At 41.2% G+C, this 24,717-nt stretch overlaps 1 protein-coding gene across 1 annotated transcript in view; it reads right to left on the bottom strand.

Annotated features, from left to right (window-relative positions):
- The window catches only part of ETFA (electron transfer flavoprotein subunit alpha), a 55,706-nt gene that overhangs the window by 1,281 nt on the left and 29,708 nt on the right, over positions 1-24,717 (bottom strand). Inside the window, exons 7-11 of the mRNA XM_075857643.1 lie at positions 21,947-22,048; positions 21,097-21,165; positions 19,159-19,241; positions 4,599-4,664; positions 3,480-3,560 (exon numbers count right to left, since the gene is read on the bottom strand). Coding sequence (XP_075713758.1) covers positions 3,480-3,560; positions 4,599-4,664; positions 19,159-19,241; positions 21,097-21,165; positions 21,947-22,048 — 401 coding nt within the window. The remainder of the gene's footprint in view (positions 1-3,479; positions 3,561-4,598; positions 4,665-19,158; positions 19,242-21,096; positions 21,166-21,946; positions 22,049-24,717) is intronic.

Below are 24,717 nucleotides of genomic sequence, written 5' to 3' on the forward strand. Positions count from 1 at the left end.
TAGCCAAACGTGTAAATATGAGTAATGTGAAGGAGTGTGGTCCTCAATGAAAAGCCTCTGATGAAAACATATCTTCAATTATTTACAATATCTATGTTTCCATCAGGTGGAATTAACGCGCTCCTACAAAATTTATTGAGGAAATAGTCTAGATGTTGTACACTTTAAGTGACTGTGGCTTGGATCCTGCCAGCAGGCGACAGTTCAGAAGCAGCATTAAGTACTGGCACTGCCACCTGCTTTCCCCTGTAGATCACAAAAAGGCATGTGGTCGCTGAAGCTGGCATTAATGTCAATTAGTCAGATATGTTGCATCCACCTCATGTTAATACAACCTGTTTGTGTTTTTTTGTTTTTTTTTTAATGTATAATGCTTATCATATACACAAAGTTTTTGTTAAAATAGAAGTGTGTTGGGCATTAAAGAGGTTTTCCAATTATAGGAAGTAATGGCATATCACTAGAATATGCCACCACTTACTGATCAATGGGAGTCTGACTGCTGAGACCACCCAAACACCCTTAGGCCGGGCTCCCAAGTGGCGGATACGCTGCGTAAAAATCACGCATAGTGTCTGACCTGGAACCCGCGGGACTTTCCGTCCGAAAAATCGCACCACATTGTGGTGCGATATTCCGGATGGAAATTCCGCTGCGTAATTAAGCGCACATTCTTACCCCCTCTGACGTCTGCTGCGGCCTCCTTGGATGACGTTTCGAGCCATGTGCCGCAGCAGCCTGTGATTGGCTACAGCGGTCACATGGGATACGTCATCCCAGGAGGCCGGACTGCAGGAACGGGGAGGGTGTACTGGGCAAGTATGTTTGTTTGTTTGTTTTTTTCCTGCGCTGTGATTTTTGTGGCGTAAATGCCGCAAAAGTCACTACACATGGCTTTCTGTTGCGGCTTTTGCCTCCCCAATGAATTCAATGGGGAAAAGCTGCAGCAGAAGATCAATGATAATGCAGCATAAATTGACATGCTGTGGAATTAAATTCCGCAACGCAGGTCAATTTATCAACGTCTACGCTACATTTTTTTCCGCAGCGTGGACATGATTTACTAAATCTCACCCACTTTGCTGCTACTGTAAACGCTGTGGAATTTCCGCACAGAATTCTGTTGCGGAAATTCCGCAGCGTTTACACTACGTGGGAACCCAGCCTTAGAACGGCTCATTTACGGATCTTTACCTGCACAGCAATGCTTCCTCCCACTCACTCTGCAGGGAACTATATCACCCCATTCACTTGAATGGAGGGGTTACGGCAGATTCCAGCACAGCGGGTGTCCCGAAGCATTCGGATGAGCAAGTGTCCCGAAGCATTCGGATGAGCAAGTGTCCCAAGGGCTAGACCTTAACCTATCAAAATGTTATGGCATAGCCTAGAGGATAACATTAAATCACGGGAATAAAACTTTAACCTTTTTGGCTTTACTGACCCGTTTTCCTGTTAGGCCTTGTTTCACACGGCGCTCAAAAAAAAACAACGTGTAAATGTGTCAAAAACGCTAACGTTTTTGTAAAGCGATTTTTAGAATACAGGCATTTGTCACGTTTTTTGATGCGTTTGTTGTTTTTTTGGCACATAATTAAGACTCCCATTGACTATGGAAATTCGGCACGTTTTACGTGCCAAAGAATTGACCGGACACTTTTTTTTTTTTGCACGACGCGGTCTTTAAATGCTTCGGGTAAAAATTGCGTTGTATGCACTAAAAATGCGATTTCCCATTGAGGTCAATGAGAAGCTTAAAGCATGCGTTTTTTGGGCATGTAAAACGCGTTTAATACGGGTCGTGTGAACAAGGCCTTAGACTTAAAAGGAGTTTAACTGGCTCTTACATGGATGACATACTCTTAACATAGGCCATCAATGTGTGATTGATGGTGGATCCTCTGATCTGAGGACAGGGATAGATCTGCTCACTGGAATACTGAAGTCCCTTGTCCATGGTACCTGACAGAGTGACATCCACGCACATGCAGCTGTGCCCTGTACCGCAGCTCAGACTATTCAGGTGAACAGTGCTGAACTGTAGTACCAAACACATTGGCATGGACGCTCTACCCCTTTCTGCTTATTGGTGGGGATAACTGGCGTGGGTCCCCCACTGATCACACAACGATTGCCTACCTTGGAGGGTATGTCCACACGTCGCAGTCAATTGACGTTTTTCCCACGATTTTTGCAAAACAAAAATCGCAGCAAAAACACAATTTGATCGCAACGTTTCAACACATCCTAAGACTTACACAGGCCAATAATCGGGAAAACGAGCGTTCATATTAACGTTCTTTCCCCTGTATAAATAGGCCAACGATCAGCCGATAAACGAGCAAACGCTCGTTCATCGGCTGATTGTATCGTACATGCAGCAAGAAATATTATCTTGTCGGCAGCACATCTCTCTGTGTAAAGAAGATGTAGTATGGGGAGGATCAATCGCAAATCCCCAGACACGGCTCTTTGTGAAAGGAGCAAACGAGCGCCGAACAACAAGCTGCTTGGTAGATCAGCGCTCATTTCATGGACCAGATCGGGCCGTTCAAGAGGAAAAGTCATCAATGTAAAATCCTGGAAAACCCCTTTAAGCCTATTTTTCAAAGTGACTTGCACTCATGTCAATTTACACAATGCACATAAAGCCCAGTAGTCTGAGATAGCAGTGACCGGAAATGATGGGACGGTTTTTATATTCTTAGGAGTACAGACAGGACAAGTATAAGTAAAAAAAAAAAAAAATCAAATGCAAAACTTGGCTTACATTTAGGCCTAATTCAGACGAGCGTGTTCGGTCTGTGATATACAGTTCGCAGGTCGGCCGCATTTCCCAGACTGAACACACTGCAGGGAGCCGGGCTCCTAGCATCATAGTTATGTACGACGCTAGGAGTCCCTGCCTCGCTGCAGGACAACTGTCCCATACTGTAATCATGTTTTCAGTAAGGGACAGTAGTTCCACGGAGATGCAGGGACTCCGAGCGTCGTACATAACTATGTTGCTAGGAGCCCGGCTCCCTGCACTGTGTTCAGTCCGGGAAATGCGGCCGACACACGGACCGAACACGCTCGTCTGAATTAGGCCTAAAGGGCTAGATAAACACAGCAGATTATAGAATTGTTCCTCACCCTCTCCTGAGTTGGGGGGCTATTCTATACTTTCCATGATACATAAATTATATAATTACTTGTGTTTACAAACAGTGCTGAGCTTTTCAAACTTCAAGCACATGAAGAAAGCAGGACTAAGCAATATCTCGGTGAAGGGGGAATCATCATGGCTGAACTTACTCCATACATATAAACGTCTGGTTAACAATAATAAATTATCAGTATCTTCATATAGGCAAAACACCACTACATGGCACAAAAATGGAGATTAAAAAAAAAATGTATAAAGTGACTGCAAGCAAGGGAATAAAATGTGAAAGAAAACCAATACAACAGCCTGTATGTAGAAAAGATGAATTTACCTTAAATAAATCCGCCACCAAGCCATAATCTGACACCTGGAATATTGGAGCCTCCGGATCTTTGTTTATGGCAACAATGGTCTGAAAACAGAAATCACAGGGATAGAAACTGAAATGGTGCAATGTAAATGGTCCAGCCAGTGAAAAAAAAGAAAAAAGGAATTTAACTGCTAAGTGATCAAGTTTGTTGTGTGAATGTTTTCACTGCTGCTTCTATCGGCAGATAGTCTTAAGTACTGGGGTGTTACCAAAAATCAAATATATACTAGCCCAGCGTTTGCTAAACAGGGTTCCAAATCCTGGAATGTCTCGAAATTTGGCCAGTGTTTCCCCGGAATACAGCAGAGCCTGCTCAACAATGCTTGACAAAGCAGTCCGCAAATCTCAGCCAGACTATAGCGCTGGGAACAAATCGGATAATTTATTTTTCCAGGCTTCATTAAAAAGAGTATCTAAACTTTTTTTTTTTCTTAAAACTGTTAACATGTCAGAAGTTTTGATCGGTGGGGTCCGAGCACTGGGACCCCCACCGACCGCTAAAACGAAGCGGCAGAGGCGCACAGGTGAGAGCTGTGATGCTTTGTTTCTGATAGTCTTTCCTTGAAAAGGTGAGCAAGCGGTGCATGGGCTCAATAGAAAGTCTATGGGTCCATACACCGCTTGCGCTTTTGCCACTTTGTTTAAGCGATCGGTGGAATTTAAAAATTGATGGCCCTTTCCCCGGAAGGAGAAAACATTTTCAACGGTTATGGTAATCAATCACTGCCCTAGCCCTTAGGCTAGGGCTACATGACAACATTGGTCACATGACTGAAGCTTCCATTGAAAAGCATTCTGCAACTTCTGACAAACTTTGAATTGGCCACATGGCAAGCGCAAAAGAGTGAACAGCCATTAAATTATTATGTCACAATTTATGTTTTAGTCCTTTGCACATGTATTTACAAGAAAATGGCGCTTCAATATAAGTGACAGCTTAAGTTTTAACATGTTTCTTGCTGATCTGGTAAAATACTGGTGGTGACAGTCTGGTTAAAATAAACTTTATTATCTCGTTTTACCTCATTTAAACAATTTAAGTAAATTTTCATTAACGCTACATCATAAATACACATTTACCTTACTGTCCTTCATTCCAGCTAAGTGCTGGATGGCTCCAGAAATCCCAACAGCAATATATAGTTCCTGTAAATACAGAGAACCAATTAACTACTAATGTGCTACAAACAGGAACGCATCCCTGACGCCATCAGTCACTGTTAACCGGTTACCAAAGGAATGGCAGTATTACTGGTCATAGTATTATATAAAACCTTATATTTAGTCATGGTTATAAAATAACAACGGTCATCTAATCCACTGAGGGTATAAGTATAATATGATGAGAAGAAAGGCGCTCACCATCTCACTTAGGCCTTGCTTTATGGTGATTTTCAGTTAATATCTTCTAAAACCGATTGTCTTCTCGTTTCCCATTTTTAAAAATTATTCTAAAAATTGTTTTAGGTCTATTATTTTGCCTGTTGCTACCACTAAAGGAAGCTTAATGCATACGGATTTATACAGCATGCATTTTACGTAATAAAAAGCCAATGAACAAGCTCCCCCTAGTGGGAAATTTAAGAATTTAAAAAGGTTATTGGGCACTTTTGCAAACCTTTTTTTATTGTCCCCCAATACATCTTAAAAAAACAACTTTGTGAAAAGTCTCAACTAAACATATGACCGTTTTGTGTATACAACTCCTATGCAGACCCACGTGTCTCCATGATTACAAACAAATCCACACACTACAACGGAAATGCTTATCTTTTGCTGGAGTTCTAAAAATGAATTTTACGAAAATGTAACAAATCAGACAAGACTAATAATGGCTCAACCTGAATTCTATGCATCTCCAAGGTAATGGATATTCCTCCCCTTTGTAGTGAATGTATTTTTATCTTAACAGATCATTGAGCCACAACAAAGAAATAAGTTATATAAAATGAAGCTAGTAATAGGCGAGGAGCATAAAAGTTGAATTGGTGAGAGGAGGAGGAGGATGGATATTGGGTGGGAGGGATTCCTACTTTCTTATTAAGCCCCGTAAAAAGCTCTGGGCTGACAGCCTCTCATCCTGAATTATCCAGCTCAGCCTTTAACGGCAGGAGAACAACCTTCGCAAATTGATTCGCAAGTCCTTTGGGGCAGCCGGAAAAAACATTAAATTGCTGTAAAATATTCATATGTCAGTGCATTTGGCTGAAAGCAGTTGATGTTCTGCTCCCTGGGGGTTAAACATAAAAGCAATTTGGCCAGCATGTTCTGGATCCCCCTTTAATCCATCTCATTAACTCTTGTACTGACAGAACAGTCTGACTTCACCTCCATTTAAAGAGATCCAAGCCGTAAATGCACCAAAGGCATCCGAGTGTAAAGCATCAGGCCAGGGGTTGGTATTTATAAGCATTGTATGTTCTAACCATTGTTACAGACTTCACACGCTCAACATATCGTAATCAATCACTTCATGGTTCTTCAGGCAAGTATTTTCAACAATTTCAAAAGAGCAGGTGTCACCGGTTATTGTTACAATCAATGTCATATTACAGTATATTCTATTGGGAAGTTTCCATTTAGAATGAGTTTTTTTCAATTTTACCTCAGTAAATGTAGATAAGGCCATCTCTGTAGGAGACTAAAAGCTCGAGCTTTAGCGATAACTTTCAATCATATTCTCTATTGCTCAACAGTAATGTGTCAGTCCACGGTCTGCATATAGAGGAAGATCCTACAAGAGGGCTGAAAAGGGGCGGGGCCTCTAATGAATATTCATGAGCAGCTATTTTCATTAAACAGGCCTGACATGTCTGTGTTAGTAAATACTTGTACTCCCCATAAAACAATTCTGAATTCTCTTTTCTTAGAACTTTGTGTTGTTCATCTGTTTTTTTTTCTGAAGGCCCAGAATTTTTATCTCATGGGAATTAAAAGGTCTATACTTAAACAAACAATAGCTGATCGGTCCTCTTTAACCCCTTAGCGCACCAGGACGCACCGGTACGTCCTGCATTGAAGTTCTTTAAGCCACAGGGACGTACCGCGGTGCGTCCTGGCTAAAAACGGTCACCCTGTCAAAGGACAAGGTGACAGAACTGTGCCGTCAACTGTTTATGACAGTTGATCGGCACAGTAAGACGGCAGGGGACCATTCACAGCTGTCTCCTGCCGGCGATCGCTGTGATTGGTCAGTCAAAGCAGACTGACCAATCACAGCTCTATGACGTGTGTGATGACGCTGGCTCAGAAGCTGAGCCAGCGTTATCACCGCCGGGAATCAGATGTCCGACGCCCCTCTGCAACGGCCAGGACCGGAGCTAGGCTCCGATCCGGCCGATTAACCCCTTCGATGCATCGATAAACGTGATCGATGCATCGATAAACGTGATCGATGCATCGAAGTGGCTTGTAGCCTGTCGGCAACCACGATGGTTGCCACGGGCGCGGGTGTCAGCTGTTTGTCACAGCTGACATCGTGCCCTAACGGCCAGGACCGGAGCAAGGCTCCGATCCGGCCGATTAACCCCTTAGATGCAGCTATCGCTGCATCTAAGTGATTAGATCGTACCCTATGGTTGCTAATGACAACCATCGGTACCCGCGGGTGTTCCGATGGTTGCTATGGCAACCATAGCCTAACAATCGCTTGCTAGTACGGAAGCCTATTAGGCCCCGCCGGGAGGCGAAGCCTAATAGGCTTGCTGCCAGTGAATAGCTGACAGCTCTAATACACTGCACTATGTAGGTAGTGCAGTGTATTAGAATAGCGATCAGGGCTTCATGCCTTCAAGTTCCCTAGTGGGACAAAAGAAAAAGTTAAAACAATTTAATAAAAATGTTGTAAAAAAGTTAAAAAAAAATAAGTTTCATGTTAAAAAACACTAACAGTCTTTTTTCCTATAATAAGTCTATTATAGGAAAAACCCAAAAACATAAAAGTACACATGTGGTATCCCCGCGTCCGTAACGACCCAAACTATAAAAATATCCCGCTATTTTACCCGTACGGTGAACACCGTAAAAAAATTAGATTAAAAAACTATTCCAGAATCGCTGTTTGTTAGTCGCTACCCCTCACAAAACAGAATAAAAAAAGGGATCTAAAAGTTGCATGTACCCCAAAATTATACCAAAAAAAACACAGCCCGTCCCGCAAAAAACAAGCTCTCACACCGCTTTTTTGACGGAAAAATAAAAAAGTTATCGCTCTCAGAATATGGTGACACCAAAAATAAATTATTTGAAACAAGTGATTTTATCGTGCAGACGCTGCAAAACATAAGAAAAACTATATATATATATATATATATATATATATATATGGTATCGCCGTAATCCTACCGACCCGCAGAATAACGTAAAATTGTCATTCATAGCGCATGATGAACGGCGTAAAAAAATAAATAAAAATCATCAGAATTGCAGGTTTTTGGTCACCTGGCTTGCCCAAAAAATGAAATACAAAGTGATCAAAAAATCGCATGTACCCCAAAATGGTGCCAATGAGATCTACAGATTGTCCCGCAACAAATAAGCCCTCACACGGCTCCGGTGGTGAAAAAATATAGACGTTTTGGCTCTCAGAATATGGCGATGCAAAGTGTCCAAAAGCGGATAAGATCGGGCGCCATTTATCAGTGTGACACTGGCCACATATCTGTGGATAATTATTTATTTACCCCATTATTATACTCTTATTATACCCTGATGTTCTCCGCACAGATTACATATGCCCCCACATCATAAACTCAAATACCAGCAATACCCCAAACAGAACAACTAGCGAGCAAAATCCACGCTCCAAAAGCCAAATGGTGCGCCCTGCAGCGTGCCCAAGCAGCAGTGTACGTCCACATATATGGCATTGCCATACCCGGGAGAACCCGCTTAACAGTTTGAAGTATTTGTCTTCAGTGGCACGAACTGGGCACAAAATATTGTGCACTAAAATGGCACATACCTGTGGAAATTTGCAATTTTCACTTTGCACCATCCACTGAGCATTCATTTCTAATATAAAAAAAAACAAAAACCTGTGTGGTCAAAATGCTCACTACACCCGTTAATAAAATGCCTTGAGGGGTGCAGTTTCCAAAATGGGGGTCACTACTTGGGGGTTTGTTTTACTATTTGACCCAAGAGCCCTGCCGTTGTGGGCTAATGCTGCGAAAATCACCAAAATAGGTCTCACATGCGCCTTTCACTCCTAAGCCCTGTCATATGTCCAGGCAAATGATAAATGCCTTGAGGGGTGTAGTTTACCAAATGGGGTCACTTCTAAGGGTTTTACACTCTACTCTGGTACCTAAGAGTGCTCTGCAAATGCGACATGGCGCCCCTACACCAGTCCAGCAAAATCTGTGCTCTAAAAGCCACATGGCACTCCTTCCATTTTGAGCTCTGCCATGTGCCCAAACAGCAGTTTAGGGCCTCACATTGGGTATTGCCGTACTCGGGAGAAATTGGGTAACAAATTATGTGTTGTTTTTTTCTCCTATTACCCCTTGTGGGGAAAAAATATTGGGTGCAAAACGACATAATTTTTGGGCAAAATTTTTTTTCCCATTTTCACTGCCTGATTCTAATACAATCTATAAAACACCTGTGGGATCAAAATGCTCAGTACACCCCTAGATGATTACCCTTAAGGGTAAAGTTTCCAAAATGGAGTCACTTCTCAGGGGTTTCTACTGTACGGGTACCTCAGGGGCTCTGCAAATGCGACATGGCGCCCAAAAAACAATCAACCAAAATCTACATGCCAAGTAGCACTCCTGCCATTCTGAGCCCTGCGGTGTATCCAAGCAGCAGTTTATAACCACATATGGGGTATTGCTGTACTCGGGAGAAATTGCTTTACAATTATTGGGGCGCTTTTTCTCCTTTATTCCTTGTGAAAATGAAAACAATTCAACATTTTAGTGGAAAGAATGTAGATTTTTCATTTTCACTGCATAATCCCAATAATTCAGCAAAAAAACTGTGGGGTCAAAATGCTCACTATACTGCTAGATAAATTCCATGAGGGGTATAGTTTCCCAAATGGGGTCACTTTTGCCGGGTTTGCACTATTTTGGCCCCTCAGTGGCTTTGCAAATGTGACATGGGGCCGCAAACCATTCCAGCAAAACTTGAGCTCCAAAAGTCAAATGGCGCTCCGTCCTTTCTAACTTCCGCCATGTATCCAAACAGCAGTTTATTACCACATATGGGGTATTGCTGTGCTCAGAAGAGTTTGCTTTACAAATATTGGGGTGTTTTTTCTCCTTTATCTGTTGTAAAATTTAGATTTTCAATTTCACGGCATAATTCCCATAGATTCAGCAAAAACCGTGTAGGGTCAAAATGCTAACTATACCCCTAGAAAAATTCCTTGAGGGGTGTAGTTTCCAAAATGGGGTCACTTTTGGGGAGTTTCCACTGTTATGGTCCCTCCAGGGCTTTGCAAACACGACATTGCACCGAAAACCATTCCAGCAAAATCTGCGCTCCTAAATCCAAATGACCCTCGTTTCCTTCTGAGCCCTGCCGTGGGTCCAAACAGCAGTTTATTACCACATATGGGGTATTGCCGTAATCGGGAGACATTGCTTTACAAATGTTGGGGTGCTTTTTCTCCTTTATGCCTTGTAAAATCTAAAACATCGTATGTTTTTTCAGAAAAAAAGTAGATTTTCATTTTCACAGACCAGTTCCAATAAATTTAGCAAAAAACCTGTGGGCTAAAAATGCTAACTATACCCCTAGAAAAATTCCTTGAGGGGTGTAGTTTCCAAGATGGGGTCACTTTTGGGGGGTTTCCACTGTTTTGGCACCACAAGACCTCTTCAAACCGGACATGGTGCCTAAAATATATTCTAATAAAATAGAGGCCCCAAAATCCACTAGGTGCTCCTTTGCTTCTGAGGCCGGTGTTTCGGTCCTTTACCGCACTAGGAACACATGTGGGATATTTCTAAAAATTGCAGAATCTGGGCAATAAATATTGAGTTGCATTTCTCTGGTAAAACCTTCTGTGGTACAGAAAAAACTGTATTACAAATGAACTTCGTAAAAAAAAAAAAAATTTGTAAATTTCACCTCTACTTTGCTTTATTTCTTGTGAAATGCCTAAAGGGTTAAAATAATTTCTGAATGCTGTTTTGAATACTTTGAGGTGTACAGTTTTTAAAATGGGGTGTTTTATAGGGGGGTTTCTAATATATAAGGCCCTCAAAGCCATTTCAGAACTGAACTGGTCCCTGAAAAAAAAGCCTTTTGAAATTTTCTTGAAAATGCGAGAAATTGCTGCTAAAGTTCTAAGCCTTGTAACGTCGTAGAAAAATAAAAGCACGTTCAAAAAACGATGCAAACATAAAGTAGACATATAGGGAATGTTAACTAGTAACTATTTTGTGTGGTATTACTATCTGTTTTACAAGCAGATACATTACAATTTAGAAAAATGCAGATTTTTGCAAATTTTCTCTAAATTTTGGTGTTTTTTACAAATAAATATTGAATTTAACGACAACATTTTTTCAGTATCATAAAGTACAACATGTCACGAGAAAACAATCTCAGAATCGCTTGGATAGGCAAAAGCATTCTGGAGTTATTACCACATAAAGTAACACATATCAGATGTGCAAAAATCGGCTGTGTCCACAAGGCCAAAATAGGCTTAGACCTTAAAGGGAACCTGTCACCAGCATTTCACCTATTAAACCAGCAATACCAGGCGGTAGTGGGTGAAAAATCATTTCTATATAACCTGTAATTGTCTTCTTAGCCGGCTCTGTATATTTAGTATTCAGCTTTTTAGTGTTCCCACACCGTATGCTAATGAGCAGAAAAGAGTAAAATCTTCATTTGAAAAGTGTCATATCTTCGTTCCTCGTGTCTTTCAGAGATTACCCCGCCTCCTTACTTCTGATTGACAGCTCCTCGCCTTCCCCCAGCACACAAAATACCGCGCTTGTGCATTAATGTCTTCTTCTGGGGTGTGCGCACAAAGGGACACCGGATTATTGCAATAAGAGGCGCAAAATTTTGGCAGACCGTTATTTACAGTTGGAGGAGGAGTTTAGTAAAGGGGATAACGGCAATGAACTTTTAATAGCAGCGGCTAGTGAGGGATAAGTAAAGTTCAATAGGTGAAATGCTGGTGACAGGTTCCCTTTAAGGGGTTAAACACAGATGAAAGTCAGACAGACCACTCTTAAGTCAGTGTTTTCCAACCAGGGTTCTCTGGTGTTCCGAATATCCTGGTCAGGGGTTCTCCAAAACAGCAGCAGCAGAAATGTCACCTCCACAGTAGGGAAAGCAAACGAATATCAGCCTGCTTAAAGATGCTTAACATGGGGCAAGATCTGTAAAGGATCATGTGACACACTCCAGTTACTCAGACTACATTGCATGAACCTAAAGGGGGATCATGTGATATATCATGTGACCACATAGAATCTTGTTTCAGCACCCACAGGTTGGAAAGTGTAATTGTACCCACTAGTATAACCCTGTAAGGGCATCATACAGATGTCCCTATTTTAAGAATGTCATTAACGCCTTAACCCCTTAAGGACGCAGCCTTGTTTTGGCCTTAAAGGGAACCTGTCACCAGCATTTTAGCTATAAAGCCAGCAATACCTGGTGAAAGTGGGTGAAAAATCATTGTCATCTAAGCCATAAATATGTTCTAAGTAAGCTCTGTAGCTTTAGTATTCCGTTTTTCAGTGGTCCCACACCGTATGCAAATGAGCAGAAAAGGGTCAAATCTTCATCTGAAAAGAGTCAGATTTTCATTCCTCCAGCGTCTCAGAGTGGGCTCCACTCCTTTTTGATTGACAGCTCCTTAGCCAATCAGGGCCAGACAGGTGTCAACGGTGGGCGGGGTTAAGAAGCTGCATACCAGAGGGAAAAATAATTACCATAAAAGGCGGGAAGAGTTTAAACGACGATATTTACAGACAGAGGAGGACTTCAGGAAAGAAGAGAACTTGAACGAACTCTGGACAGCTGCGGCCATTGAGGGGTCAGGCGAGTTTAACAGGTAAGATGCTGATGACAGGATCCCTTTAAGGCTCAGAGCCCATTTTTCAAATCTGACATATTTCACTTTATGTGGTAATAACGTCGGAATGCTTAAAGGGAATGTGTTGCCAGCAAAACATGTTTTGTTTTTTTTAGTTAAACAATTAGTGTGTAGGTGATTAAACATTGTTCTAATTTTTATTTATTTTTTCACAAGTCAGGAAATATTATAAATTGGATTCAATTTATAATATTTCCCAGCACTGGTCCCTAGATGGAGCCATTCCCAAAATTGCAGCATTGCATGTGGTAAAGCAACCACATTGCTTTATGCTGCAAAATTGGGTAAAAATCCCTCGCTCTAGTGAGCTCTCAGAATCCCCCCCCTCCTTTATCCTGGCTAGTGCCGGGAGAAACGAGGGGTTTGAACGGTCTAACCTCCTACACTGTGTCGCCATTTTTTGAGCTAACACACAGTGTAGTAGGTTTACATACAGTAGTAAACACACACTGAAACACGAACATACATAGAAATAACTTACCTGCTCCAGTCGCCGCCGCTCCCTCCGGTCCATCCGCTCCGTCTGCTGCCGCTGCTCCATGTGCACAAGTCCGGAAGCCGCGACTGGAAGTAGTAATCTTACTGTCCGGCCGCGACCTCCGGTCCACAGGAAAATGGCGCCGGACGGCGCGCATTTCAAATTGAACTGTGTGGGAGCGGCGCATGCGCTGTTCCCACACAGCAGCGTACACGATAGTGGATGGAACGGGCCCCGTTCGCAGTCCCTATGGGACTGGAGCTGCCGTATTCCATGTCTGTATGTGTCGTTAATCGACACATACAGAAATGGAAAAAAAAATGGCAGCCCCCATGGGGAAGAAAAAGTGTAAAAATAAAAAAAAGTAACATGCAAACACAAATTAATCCAAATGTTTTTAATAAAGCACTAACATCTTTAACATATTAAAAACATTTTTTGGGTGACACTGTTCCTTTAAACCTACCCAAGCGATTCTGAGATTGTTTTCTCGTGACACATTGGGCTTCATGTTCGTGGTAAAATTTGGTCGATATATTCAGTGTTTATTGGTGAAAAATTGCAAAATTTAGAGAAAATTTGGAAAAAATTGAATTTTTCAGAATTTAAATGCATCTGCTTGTAAAACAGACGGTTATACCACCCAAAATAGTTACTAGTTCACATTTCCCATATGTCTACTTTAGATTGGCATCGTTTTTTGAACATTCTTTTATTTTTCTTGGACGTTGCAAGGCTTAGAACATAAACAGCAATTTCTCATATTTTTAAGAAAATTTCAAAAGCCTTTTTTTAAAAGGTACCTCTTGAGTTCTGAAGTGGCTTTGTGGGGCCTATATATTAGAAACCCTGATAAAACACCCCATTTTAAAACTAGACCCCTCAAAAGTATTCAAAACAGCATTTAGAAAGTTTTTTAACCCTTCAGGCATTTCACAGGAATTAAAGCAAAGTGGAGGTGAAATTTGCAAATTTCATTTTTCTTGCTGAATTTCAATTTTATTCATTTTTTTTTCTGTAACACAGAAGGTTTTACCAGAGAAACACTACTAAATATGTATTGTCCAGATTCTGCAGTTTTTAGAAATGTCCCACATGTGGCCCTACTGCGCTCATGGACTAAAACACAAGCCCTAGAAGAAAAGAAGCACCTAGTGCATTTTGAGTCCTCTTTTTTATTAGAATATATTTTAGGCAGCATGCCAGGTTTGAAGAGGTGTTGAGGTGCCAAAACAGTAGGAATCCCCCAATAGTGACCCCATTTTGGAAACTACACCCCTCAAGGAATTCATTTATGGTTGTGGTTACCATTTTGACCGCACAGTTTTTTCACAGCACGTATATGAATTGGGCTGTGAAATAAAAAAAAAGTCATTTTTTCCAATAAAATGTCATTTGTGATCAAAATTTCTTATTTTCACAGGGAACAAAATACCCCATTTTGTTGCCCAATTTGTCCTTAGTGTGGCAATACCCCATTTGTGGTGATAAACTGTCGTTTGGGCCCATGGGAGGGCTCAGAAGGAAAGGAGCGCTATATGTTTGTTGGAGTCCAGATTTTGCTGGATTGGTTTTCGGGTGCCATGTCGCATTTGCAGAGCCTCAGAGGTATCAAAGCAATGGAAACCCACCAAAAGTGACTCCATTTTGGAAACTACACCCCTCAAGGAATTAATTTATGGGTAATGTGACCATTTAGACCCCATAGTTTCTTCACAGAACTTATTTGAATTGGGCTGGGAATGAAAACAAAATTATATTTTTCAAATATGTCGTTTTGGCTGAAAATGTCTTATTTTCACAAGAAATAAAATACCCCATTCTGTTGCGCAACTTGTTCTGAGTGCCGCAATACCCCATTTGTTGTGATAAACTGCCGTTTGGGCCCATGGGAGGGCTCAGAAGGAAAGGACCACCATTTGGCCTACTGGGGATTTTCTAGTGCGAAGTCATGTATGCAGAAGCCCCTGAGGTACCAGTACAGTTGAAACCCGCAAGAAGTGGCCCCGTTTTAAAAACTACACCCTTAAGGCATTCATCTAGAGGTGTAGTGAGCATTTTGACCGGAGACCTACACCCCATAAACTGTAATGTGGGTTCTCCCGGGTATGGCAATACCCTACATGTGGCTGTTATCAGCTGCCTGGGCACACAGCAGGGCTCAGAGGGGAAAGACGAGGGGGGATAAGCTGTGCGGAGTCCATCAGGGTAAGTAAAATTGGGGTAAATTATAAACCAAGGGATGTATGATCAATTTTAAAACACTCTTTCATACAGAGCTCTGGTTATTCGGGACACGTGTCACATTGATATATTGTGTCATCCCTTATCGCCCTCTTATAGCAGACTTTGCACCTCTTTTGACTTTTTCCCTTCTTGCCAGTTTGGGGAACTTCTCCTGGAAAGTGTTGCCGCCCTGGTACGATGCGTGTGGCCTCGCTTCCAGAAGTACTGGGTGCCTCCCCCCCCTTCTTGGTCCCTAAAGATTAGGTTCTTGATAATCACCTCTTGAAATTCCAGGAAAGTTCCCGTCTGGCCTGCACATCGACGTAGCACGTACGCATTGTACAAATCTAATCTGTATGATGTGCACGGCCAGCTTCTTATACCACACCGCATGGCGCTGTAGGGCTTCAGGATTTGATCTTACAAGTCCACACCTCCCATGTACCTATTGTAGTCCAGGATGCAGTCTGGTTTGGGGGTGGCCTTTCCTTCATATATCCTAAACCTGTAGGTATACCCTGAAGCACTCTCGCAGCTTATACATCTTCACGCCATACCTTGCCCTCTTACCCGGCAGGTACTCGCGGAATTGAACCCTCCCTTTAAAATTTACCAGGGACTCATCAATAGAAATACACTTCTCGGGGGTGTATGCTTGGGAAAACCGGGCACTGGAACGGTCTAATAGGGGTCTCTGTTTATACAAACGGTCAAAACTGGGGTCATCTCGGGGTGGGCACGGCTCATTATCAGTATAATGTAAGAAGCGAAGTATTGCCTCATTTATTTATTTTTTTAGGTTCCAGTTCAGTTCTGAAGTTGCTTTGAGGGGCCCATATATTAGAAACCCCTATCAAATACCCCATTTTAGAAACTAGACCCCTCAAAGTATCCACAACAGCATGTAGAAAGTTTATGAACCCTTCAGGTGTTTCACAGAAATTTAGAGCAAAGTAGAGGTGAAATTTCCTTTTTTTTTTTTTTGTCAGAAAATCCTCTTTATACCATTATTTTTATAACACAAAATGTTTTATCAGAGAAACGCAACTTAATACGTATTGCCCAGATTCTGCAGTTTTGAGAAATATCCCACATGTGGCCCTAGTGCGGTAATGGACTAAAGCCCCGGCCTCCGAAGCAAAGGAGCACCTAGTGGATTTTGAGGCCTCTTTTTTTATTAGGCACCATGTCCGGTTTGAAGAGGTGTTGTGGTGCCAAAACATTGGGAACCCCCCAAAAGTGACCCCAATTTGGAAACTAGACCCCTTGAGGAATGCATTGTAGTTTTCTTGGGGTGCATGCGACTTTTTGATCAGTTTTTATTCTATTTTTAGGTGGCGTGGTGACTAAAAAACAGCAATTCTACTATTGTTTTTTTACAGCGTTCACCGTGCGCTATAAATGACATATTCACTTTATTCTGCGTGGTGATACGATTACGGCGATACCAGATGTTTATAGTTTTTTTTATGTCTTATGGCATTTGCACAATAAAATACGTTTTGTAAACAATCATTCACTTTTTGTGTTAACTTATTCTAAGAGCCAGAACTTTTTTATTTTTCAATAAAGCCGTGTGAGGACTTGTTTTTTGCGTAACGAACTGTAGTTTCGATCAGGACCATTTTTCGGTACATGCGACTTTTTGATCTCTTTTTATTCCATTTTTTGCGAGGTGAAGTGACCAAACAATTGTGATTGTGGTGCGGTTTATTATTATTTTCTTTTACGGCGTTCACTGTGCGGGATAAATAACGAAATAATTTTGTAGTTCAGGCCGTTACGGACGCGGCGATACCAATTATGTATAGTTTGTTGGTTTATATATTTTTATTAATAATAAATGACTGATAAGGGAAAAAGGGGGATTTTTACTTTTAAAAAACTTTTATTTTCTTATTTTTACACATCTTTTTTTAACTTTTTTTTTTTACTTTATTACTTTGTCCCACTAGGGGACTTGAGGACAGGAGGCCCTGATCGCTATTCTAATACACTGCACTACATGCGTAGTGCAGTGTATTAGAACTGTCAGCTACTCACTGACAGCAAGCATAGTGGGTCCTGACGTTGCAGGGCGAGCTGTAGCTTTCACCGATACCATTTTTGGGTACACGTGACTTTTTGACCACTTTTTATTTTATTTTTTGGAGAGGTAAGGTGACCAAAAAACAGCAATTTGCATGTTTTATAGATTTATTTATTTTTTATTTACGGCGTTCCCCAATCAGATTAAACAACGCTATATTGTGACAGTTCAGACTTTTACAGACACGGCGATACCAGTTATGTTAACTGTTTTTTTTTTTTGTTTTTTTTAACATTGCTTTAGTGGAAAAGTGTTTTTTTTTAACTTAATAATAATAATTTTTTTTTTTGAACATAAATAAAAGATGAAAACGTTTACTTTTTTTAAAATTTTATTAGTCCCCCTAGGGGACTTGAACCAGCGATCCAACTGGCATGATATGCTGTAGTACTATTGTATTGCAGTATATCGTGATTCTGACAGTCTCCTTTGAAGCCCTGCCGGATTACGAATATGCAGACTTGGGGGCCTTCATTAGGCCCCCAGGCTGCCATGACAACCAATTTCACCGGCCGATCGCGTAGCGGAGATTGGTGGGGGCGATGGTGTGTTTGAGGGGGCACCCCCCTGATTCTAACAATTTAAATGTCGTGATTGACCGTGGCATTTAAGTTGTTAATGGGCGGAATCAAAGTGATCTTTAATTCTGCCCGTTGCAGTGAGGTGTCGGCTGTATAAGGGTATGTGCACACACACTAATTACGTCCGTAATTGACGGACATATTTCGGCCGCAAGTACTGGACCGAACACAGTGCAGGGAGCCGGGCTCCTAGCATCATACTTATGTACGATGCTAGGAGTCCCTGCCTCGCTGCAGGACAACTGTCCCGTACTGAAAACATGATTACAGTACGGGACAGTTGTCCTGCAGCGAGGCAGGGACTCCTAGCATCGTACATAAGTATGATGCTAGGAGCCCGGCTCCCTGCACTGAGTTCGGTCCGGTACTTACGGCCGAAATACGTCCGTCAATTACGGACGTAATTAGTGTGTGTGCACATACCCTAACACAGCCGTCACCCGCCGAGTATGAAGCGAGCTCAGCCCGTGAGCCCGCTACATATTTCCCCTTAACGGCTGTCATGTACTTGTACGTGACATGTCATTAAGGGGTTAATAAACGACAGGTCCTCTTTAAGTGCATTAACAAAAGGTTACTTTTATACATTGCAGCCTGCTCTGGACTAAAGGGAAAACAAATATCACTAGCATGGTCATGACCCAACTGTAGTGTTCCTTTCACTTCCACAAGTGGACTGGACTGGACATTAAAATTGTGTGAATCTGGCTATAAGAAGGTTCAGGGAGGGAAAAAGCAACATCCTGTCCAGAGTATTAAATTGAAGATCGAACAAACGCTGATTCTACCTAAACCTGGCATGCAGTGACAGGGGGAACCGCAATTAGAGCGAGGGTTGTCCAAATCAGATCTTTGACTCAAAGTTTAAAGGGGTTTTCCCCTTTAACAACCCTTAAAAATCGATCCTGTGGATAGGTGATAAGTGTCTAATCGATCATGAGAATGGGGGTCCCGTGTCCACTACCTGAATGCAGCGGTGGTTGGGCATGCATGCTGCCACTCCATTTAACTATGGGACACGGGATCCCTGTTCTCATGATCTGTAGGGGTCCCATTGGTCGGGCCCCCAGTCATCAGTCACTAATCACCTGTCCTGTGGATAGTCGATAGATCGCGGTCGTGCGAAAACCTCTTTAATAGGAAGTAGAACCTGTGTGTGCAGCATATAAAAATAATGGTGACATACTTACCGGTGCAACAATTTTTCCAGTCTGTCCAACCTGCATGTCATTGGGCACAAAACCAGCATCAACCGCTGCACGAGAGGCACCCACTGAACAAGACAATAAGTTATTAGGAGTGCTTCTAGAGATAAAATGTATATGTAGATTATTATTATTAAAATGATACATGCACATAATGATAAAATGGGGTAGGATAATAACTATTGAGCAAGATAGGAACAAAAACACTTAAGGCTTTTCCCTACTATAGACATTTATAGCTTATCCAATAGATGTGTTATAAATGTTTGATCAGTGTCCATTGATGAAATGTCTCATAGCGGTAAAATCCACGCTGCTGTACAATAAAATCTTCCAACGTAAAGAAAAACCCAGATAAATGGAACTGAATATTGAAGATATGGCTGAACTCCACTATTTTGGCTCATGTTCCTCAAAGCAGGAGCTTTTTCCATTCTGAATAGGCCTCGCCATACCGCTACCTTCATTCCATTTTTCAGGCAAACTCTCTACTTGTGTGTGAGCGGTTGGTGAGCAATAAGCTCGGAGTCGCTCTCCAAATCCCCTTTACAGGACTTCCTACCGAATACTGGGCGCAGCACCTCAATAGTTTTATGATCTGTGGATTTTTAATGTCATTAATTGTGGATGTACTTCATAGAATTATTAAGCTATATCCGGATATGCTGTCTACATCCACTAAAATGTTGGACAAATAAAAGGGCTTTTGAAGTCTGTAACTTTCAAGTATGTTTCTTTTGAGGTTTATGGAAGTGCATACAATCACATGATCATATTCCTGAGCTCGGATAGCTTTAAAGGGAACATGTCGGACACGCAGCCTGATCTGCGGGTAGTATGTTGTACAGCAGGAGGAGTTGAGCTGATTGATATATAGCTTTGTAGGAAAAGATTCAGGATAACCTGTAATTTATGTATAAAAATACCTGCTCACTGTGGGCTAAAGAGTCCAGTGGGCGGTCCTACTCAGTGATTATCAGCTATTTCTGTATGCACACTAAAACAGGGAAGGCTGTCAATCAATTACAGGATATCCTTTTCCGACAAAACTATATATCAATCAGCTCAACTCCCCCTGCTCTATAACCCTATATATGACCCGCAGATCAAACAGGTTCGTTTTAAACTACAGATAATATATGTAAAACAAAACAAAATTTCAAGCTGTATATGCATGATCGACTCTACGTTATCATGACCGAGTGCACTCGGTAGCTTCCATTCACAAGAATGAGAGCCACCATTCTGCCAGGAGCACTCAGATACTTAAGATCGTTATCCCTCCGACTGGACCCCAATCAGGGCAACCACTTCTGTGCAGGTCTTGGCAGCAGACAGAAATATGATAAATTACTCCAAGATAAATCACATAATATCCAACTGGAGGTACATGTGGAAGGAAGGAAAAAAACTTGGAGCTTAACAACATTGTAATGAAATAAAGTAAAATTGTATTTTTCTAATAGTCCAATGATGGGGAATTGGAGTTCCTCAGATCCCTTACAAGCTTACATTCAGATCAATCCCACTTTTAAAGATTGCGGCCGACATTTACCAATCCGTGAATGCAAATGGATATGCAACAAATTTGTGGCAATATTTGCGACATTACTCATCACATTTGGAAACAGATAAGAAAAGTTGGTGTGGTCTCCTAGTTTCAGTCATATTTATTAAGAGAAAGCAGTGGCAAAAATATAGGCCTGCTCATAGCAAGTGTAGATATCATATCCTGCCAGTTTGAGGAGTGCAACTTTTAATAGATTTGGCACAAATTAATCCGATTATCTTCTCCCTTCAACATTTGGGTAGAAGGCAAAAAAAAAAAAAAAAAAAAAAAAGGGTCTAACATGTCTAGCATGATAGAATTTTTATACAGCATGCATATAAATCATGCATTAAAAAAAATAATCCAGAACTTACCAGCAGCGTGCAGCTGATCAGCCAGATCGTACAACAATTTAAAGTTTTCTCCATTCTTCAGCCCTCGACCTTGGATTGAATAGAATAAGCATAGCTGTAGTTTCAGAACCAATAATGACATTCAGTCACATGACAAAGATCAAGTCTATTAAATTAGAACATTTAGTCAAATATTTCACATTCTATAATAAATATCATTTAAAAAAGTGCCAACACATTCTGCAGTTTTAACATCACTCCCTGAATAACCTCTAATTTGCAGTCTTAAAGGGAACCTGTCACGCTGAAAAACCAGACCAATCTGCAGGCAGCATAATATAGAGCAGGGGAAACGGAGAAGATTCATATATATTTTGTAGCAAAAGAGTCAGTATAACTTCTAATTTATTCATTTGAACTTCTGCTCATTCTGCACTTAGTTGTACAGTAGGCGGTCCTAGCCACTGATTGTGAACATATTGATAGCGGTCACTCATACAGAGATAGCTGTCAATCACTGAGTAGGACCGCCCACTGGACTCCTAAGCCCAGAATGAGCAGAGGTTTAAATGAATAAATTACAGGTTAGTTATACTGCATTTTCTACCACAAAACTATATATTAATCTGCTCAGCTCCTCCTGCTCAATAACATGCTGCCCGCAAATAGAACCACATTTTAGACATGACAGGTTTACTTTAATGCTAGAATTTTGCAAGAAAATAATCAAAAACCAATATACACTTGATGTCCCCCTTGATCGCGCAGTGCAAACGTATATACATCAAATAAGGCAAATTTAGGTTATGTTTGTAACTAAAAACATAGGAACTTGCTATATTAAGAGTCCCTACATCTTATGAGAACTTACCTCCAGAAACGACCACCTTTGCACTGGTCAATTCTGGCCGATCACTTTTTGTCAAGCTCTGCTGTAACCACTCAGATATTCCAACCGGGGCAGGAGGAGTTACTAGGATATTAAAACATATTTCAGATATTTCTTTCTCGAATAGAATGCATAAGATTTAGTCACACTAAAACCATCTACACTGGCTTCATATTTTATTTATGTATTTGAAACTCGATAAATAGAAACATAAGTGTCCCAAATTCAACGAGAGAGAGACAGATTGATTTATGGAGGCGAGATTTTTGGCGGGACGAGCTCCAGTTTTTATTGGTACATGTGACTTTTTAAGTACTCAGTATTACTGTTTTTGGGAGGCAGGAGAAAATAAAATCAGTAATTCTGGCTTTTTTTCCTGTAAGACTCGTAAAAAATAAAAAAATTTATATATATATATATATATATATACACATACATACACACTACCGTTCAAAAGTTTAGGGTCACTTAGAAATTTCCTTATTTTTGCAAGAAAAGCACCGTTTTTTTCAATGAAGATAACATTAAATTAATCAGAAATACACTCTATACATTGTTAATGTGCTAAATGACTATTCTAGCTGCAAACGTCTGGTTTTTAATGCAAGATCTACATAGGTGTATAGAGGCCCATTTCCAGCAACCATCACTCCAGTGTTCTAATGGTACATTGTGTTTGCTAACTGTGTTAGAAGGCTAATGGATGATTAGAAAACACTTGAAAACCCTTGTGCAATTATGTTAGCACCGCTGTAAACAGTTTTGCTGTTTAGAGGAGCTATAAAAAACGGACCTTCCTTTGAGCTAGTTGAGAATCTGGAGCATTACATTTGTGGGTTCGATTAAACTCTCCAAATGGCTAGAAAAAGAGAGCTTTCATGTGAAACTCGACAGTCTATTCTTGTTCTTAGAAATGAAGGATATTCCATGCGAGAAATTGCCAAGAAACTGAAGATTTCCTACAACGGTGTGTACTACTCCCTTCAGAGGACAGCACAAACAGGCTCTAACCAGAGTAGAAAGAGAAGTGAGAGGCCCCGCTGCACAACTGAGCAACAAGACAAGTACATTAGAGTCTCTAGTTTGAGAAATAGACGCCTCACAGGTCTCAACTGGCAGCTTCATTAAATAGTACCCGCAAAACGCCAGTGTCAACGTCTACAGTGAAGAGGCGACTCCGGGATGCTGGCCTTCAGGGCAGAGTGGCAAAGAAAAAGCCATATCTAAGACTGGCTAATAAAAGGAAAAGATTAATATGGGCAAAAGCACACAGACATTGGACAGAGGAAGATTGGAAAAAAAAAGTGTTATGGACAGACGAATCGAAGTTTTAGGTGTTTGGATCACACAGAAGTACATTTGTGAGACGCAGAACAACTGAAAAGATGCTGGAAGAGTGCCTGATGCCATCTGTCAAGCATGGTGGAGGTAATATGATGGTCTGGGGTTGCTTTGGTGCTGGTAAAGTGGGAGATTTGTACAAGGTAAAAGGGATTTTGAATAAGGAAGGCTATCTCTCCATTTTGCAACGCCATGCCATACCCTGTGGACAGCGCTTGATTGGAGCCAATTTCATCCTACAACAGGGCAATGACCCAAAGCACACCTCCAAATTATGCAAGAACTATTTAGGGAAGAAGCAGGCAGCTGGTATTCTATCTGTAATGGAGTGGCCAGCGCAGTCACCAGATCTCAACCCCATAGAGCTGTTGTGGGAGCAGCTTGACCGTATGGTACGCAAGAAGTGCCCATCAAGCTAATCCAACTTTTGGGAGGGGCTTCTGGAAGCATGGGGTGAAATTTCTCCCGTTTACCTCAGCAAATTAACAGCTAGAATGCCAAAGGTCTGCAATGCTGTAATTGCTGCAAATGGAGCATTCTTTGACGAAAGCACAGTTTGAAGGAGAAAATTATTATTTCAAATAAAAATCATTATTTCTAACCCTTGTCAATGTCTTGACTATATTTTCTAGTCATTTTGCAACTCATTTGCTAAATATAAGTGTGAGTTTTCATGAAAAACACAAAATTGTCTGGGTGACCCCAAACTTTTGAACGGTAGTGTAATATATATATATATATATATATATATATATATATATATATATATATATATATATATATATATATATATATATTCCTGCAAAGAGACCTTACCCTACGATCCTTTGATCGCTCAGATTATACACTGCAGTACTTCAGCATTGCAATGAATTATGCCCGACATTGTTACAGGCCTAATAGGTTTTTGGACATGGCAGACCTGGCTGTGGTCATTGTTGGGCCTCCGGTTGTCATGGCTTACAAAGGGCGGCCCCCCACTCTATAAAACCACTTAGGTGCCGCAGTCAGTATTAGGCCAGCGATCGGACGCCACTCCAATCCCAGCTTCTACAGCGGACGCCCACTACGAATGGAGCGGGAACGGCTCTTAAAGAGGATTCTCAAATCCCTATCTCCTATTGCATGTGATCGGCGCTGCAATGTAGATAACAGTAACGTTTTGTTTTTTTAAAAACGTTCATTTTTGGCCAAGTTATGAGCTATTTTATATATATGCAAATGAGGTTTGAAATGGACAACTGGGCATGTATTGTGTTTTTAACTGGGCGTGTTTACGTGTATGATGTGGCTGCACATCGCTGCTGTGTAAATGAATGGAGAGGAGTGTGTGACGCTGACTGGTCAGTGATTGGTCAGCGTCATACACAAACACGCCCAGTTAAAAACACAATACACGCCCAGTTGGACAT

This window comes from Rhinoderma darwinii, chromosome 3, assembly GCF_050947455.1.
Source record: "Rhinoderma darwinii isolate aRhiDar2 chromosome 3, aRhiDar2.hap1, whole genome shotgun sequence".
NCBI lineage: Eukaryota > Metazoa > Chordata > Amphibia > Anura > Rhinodermatidae > Rhinoderma > Rhinoderma darwinii.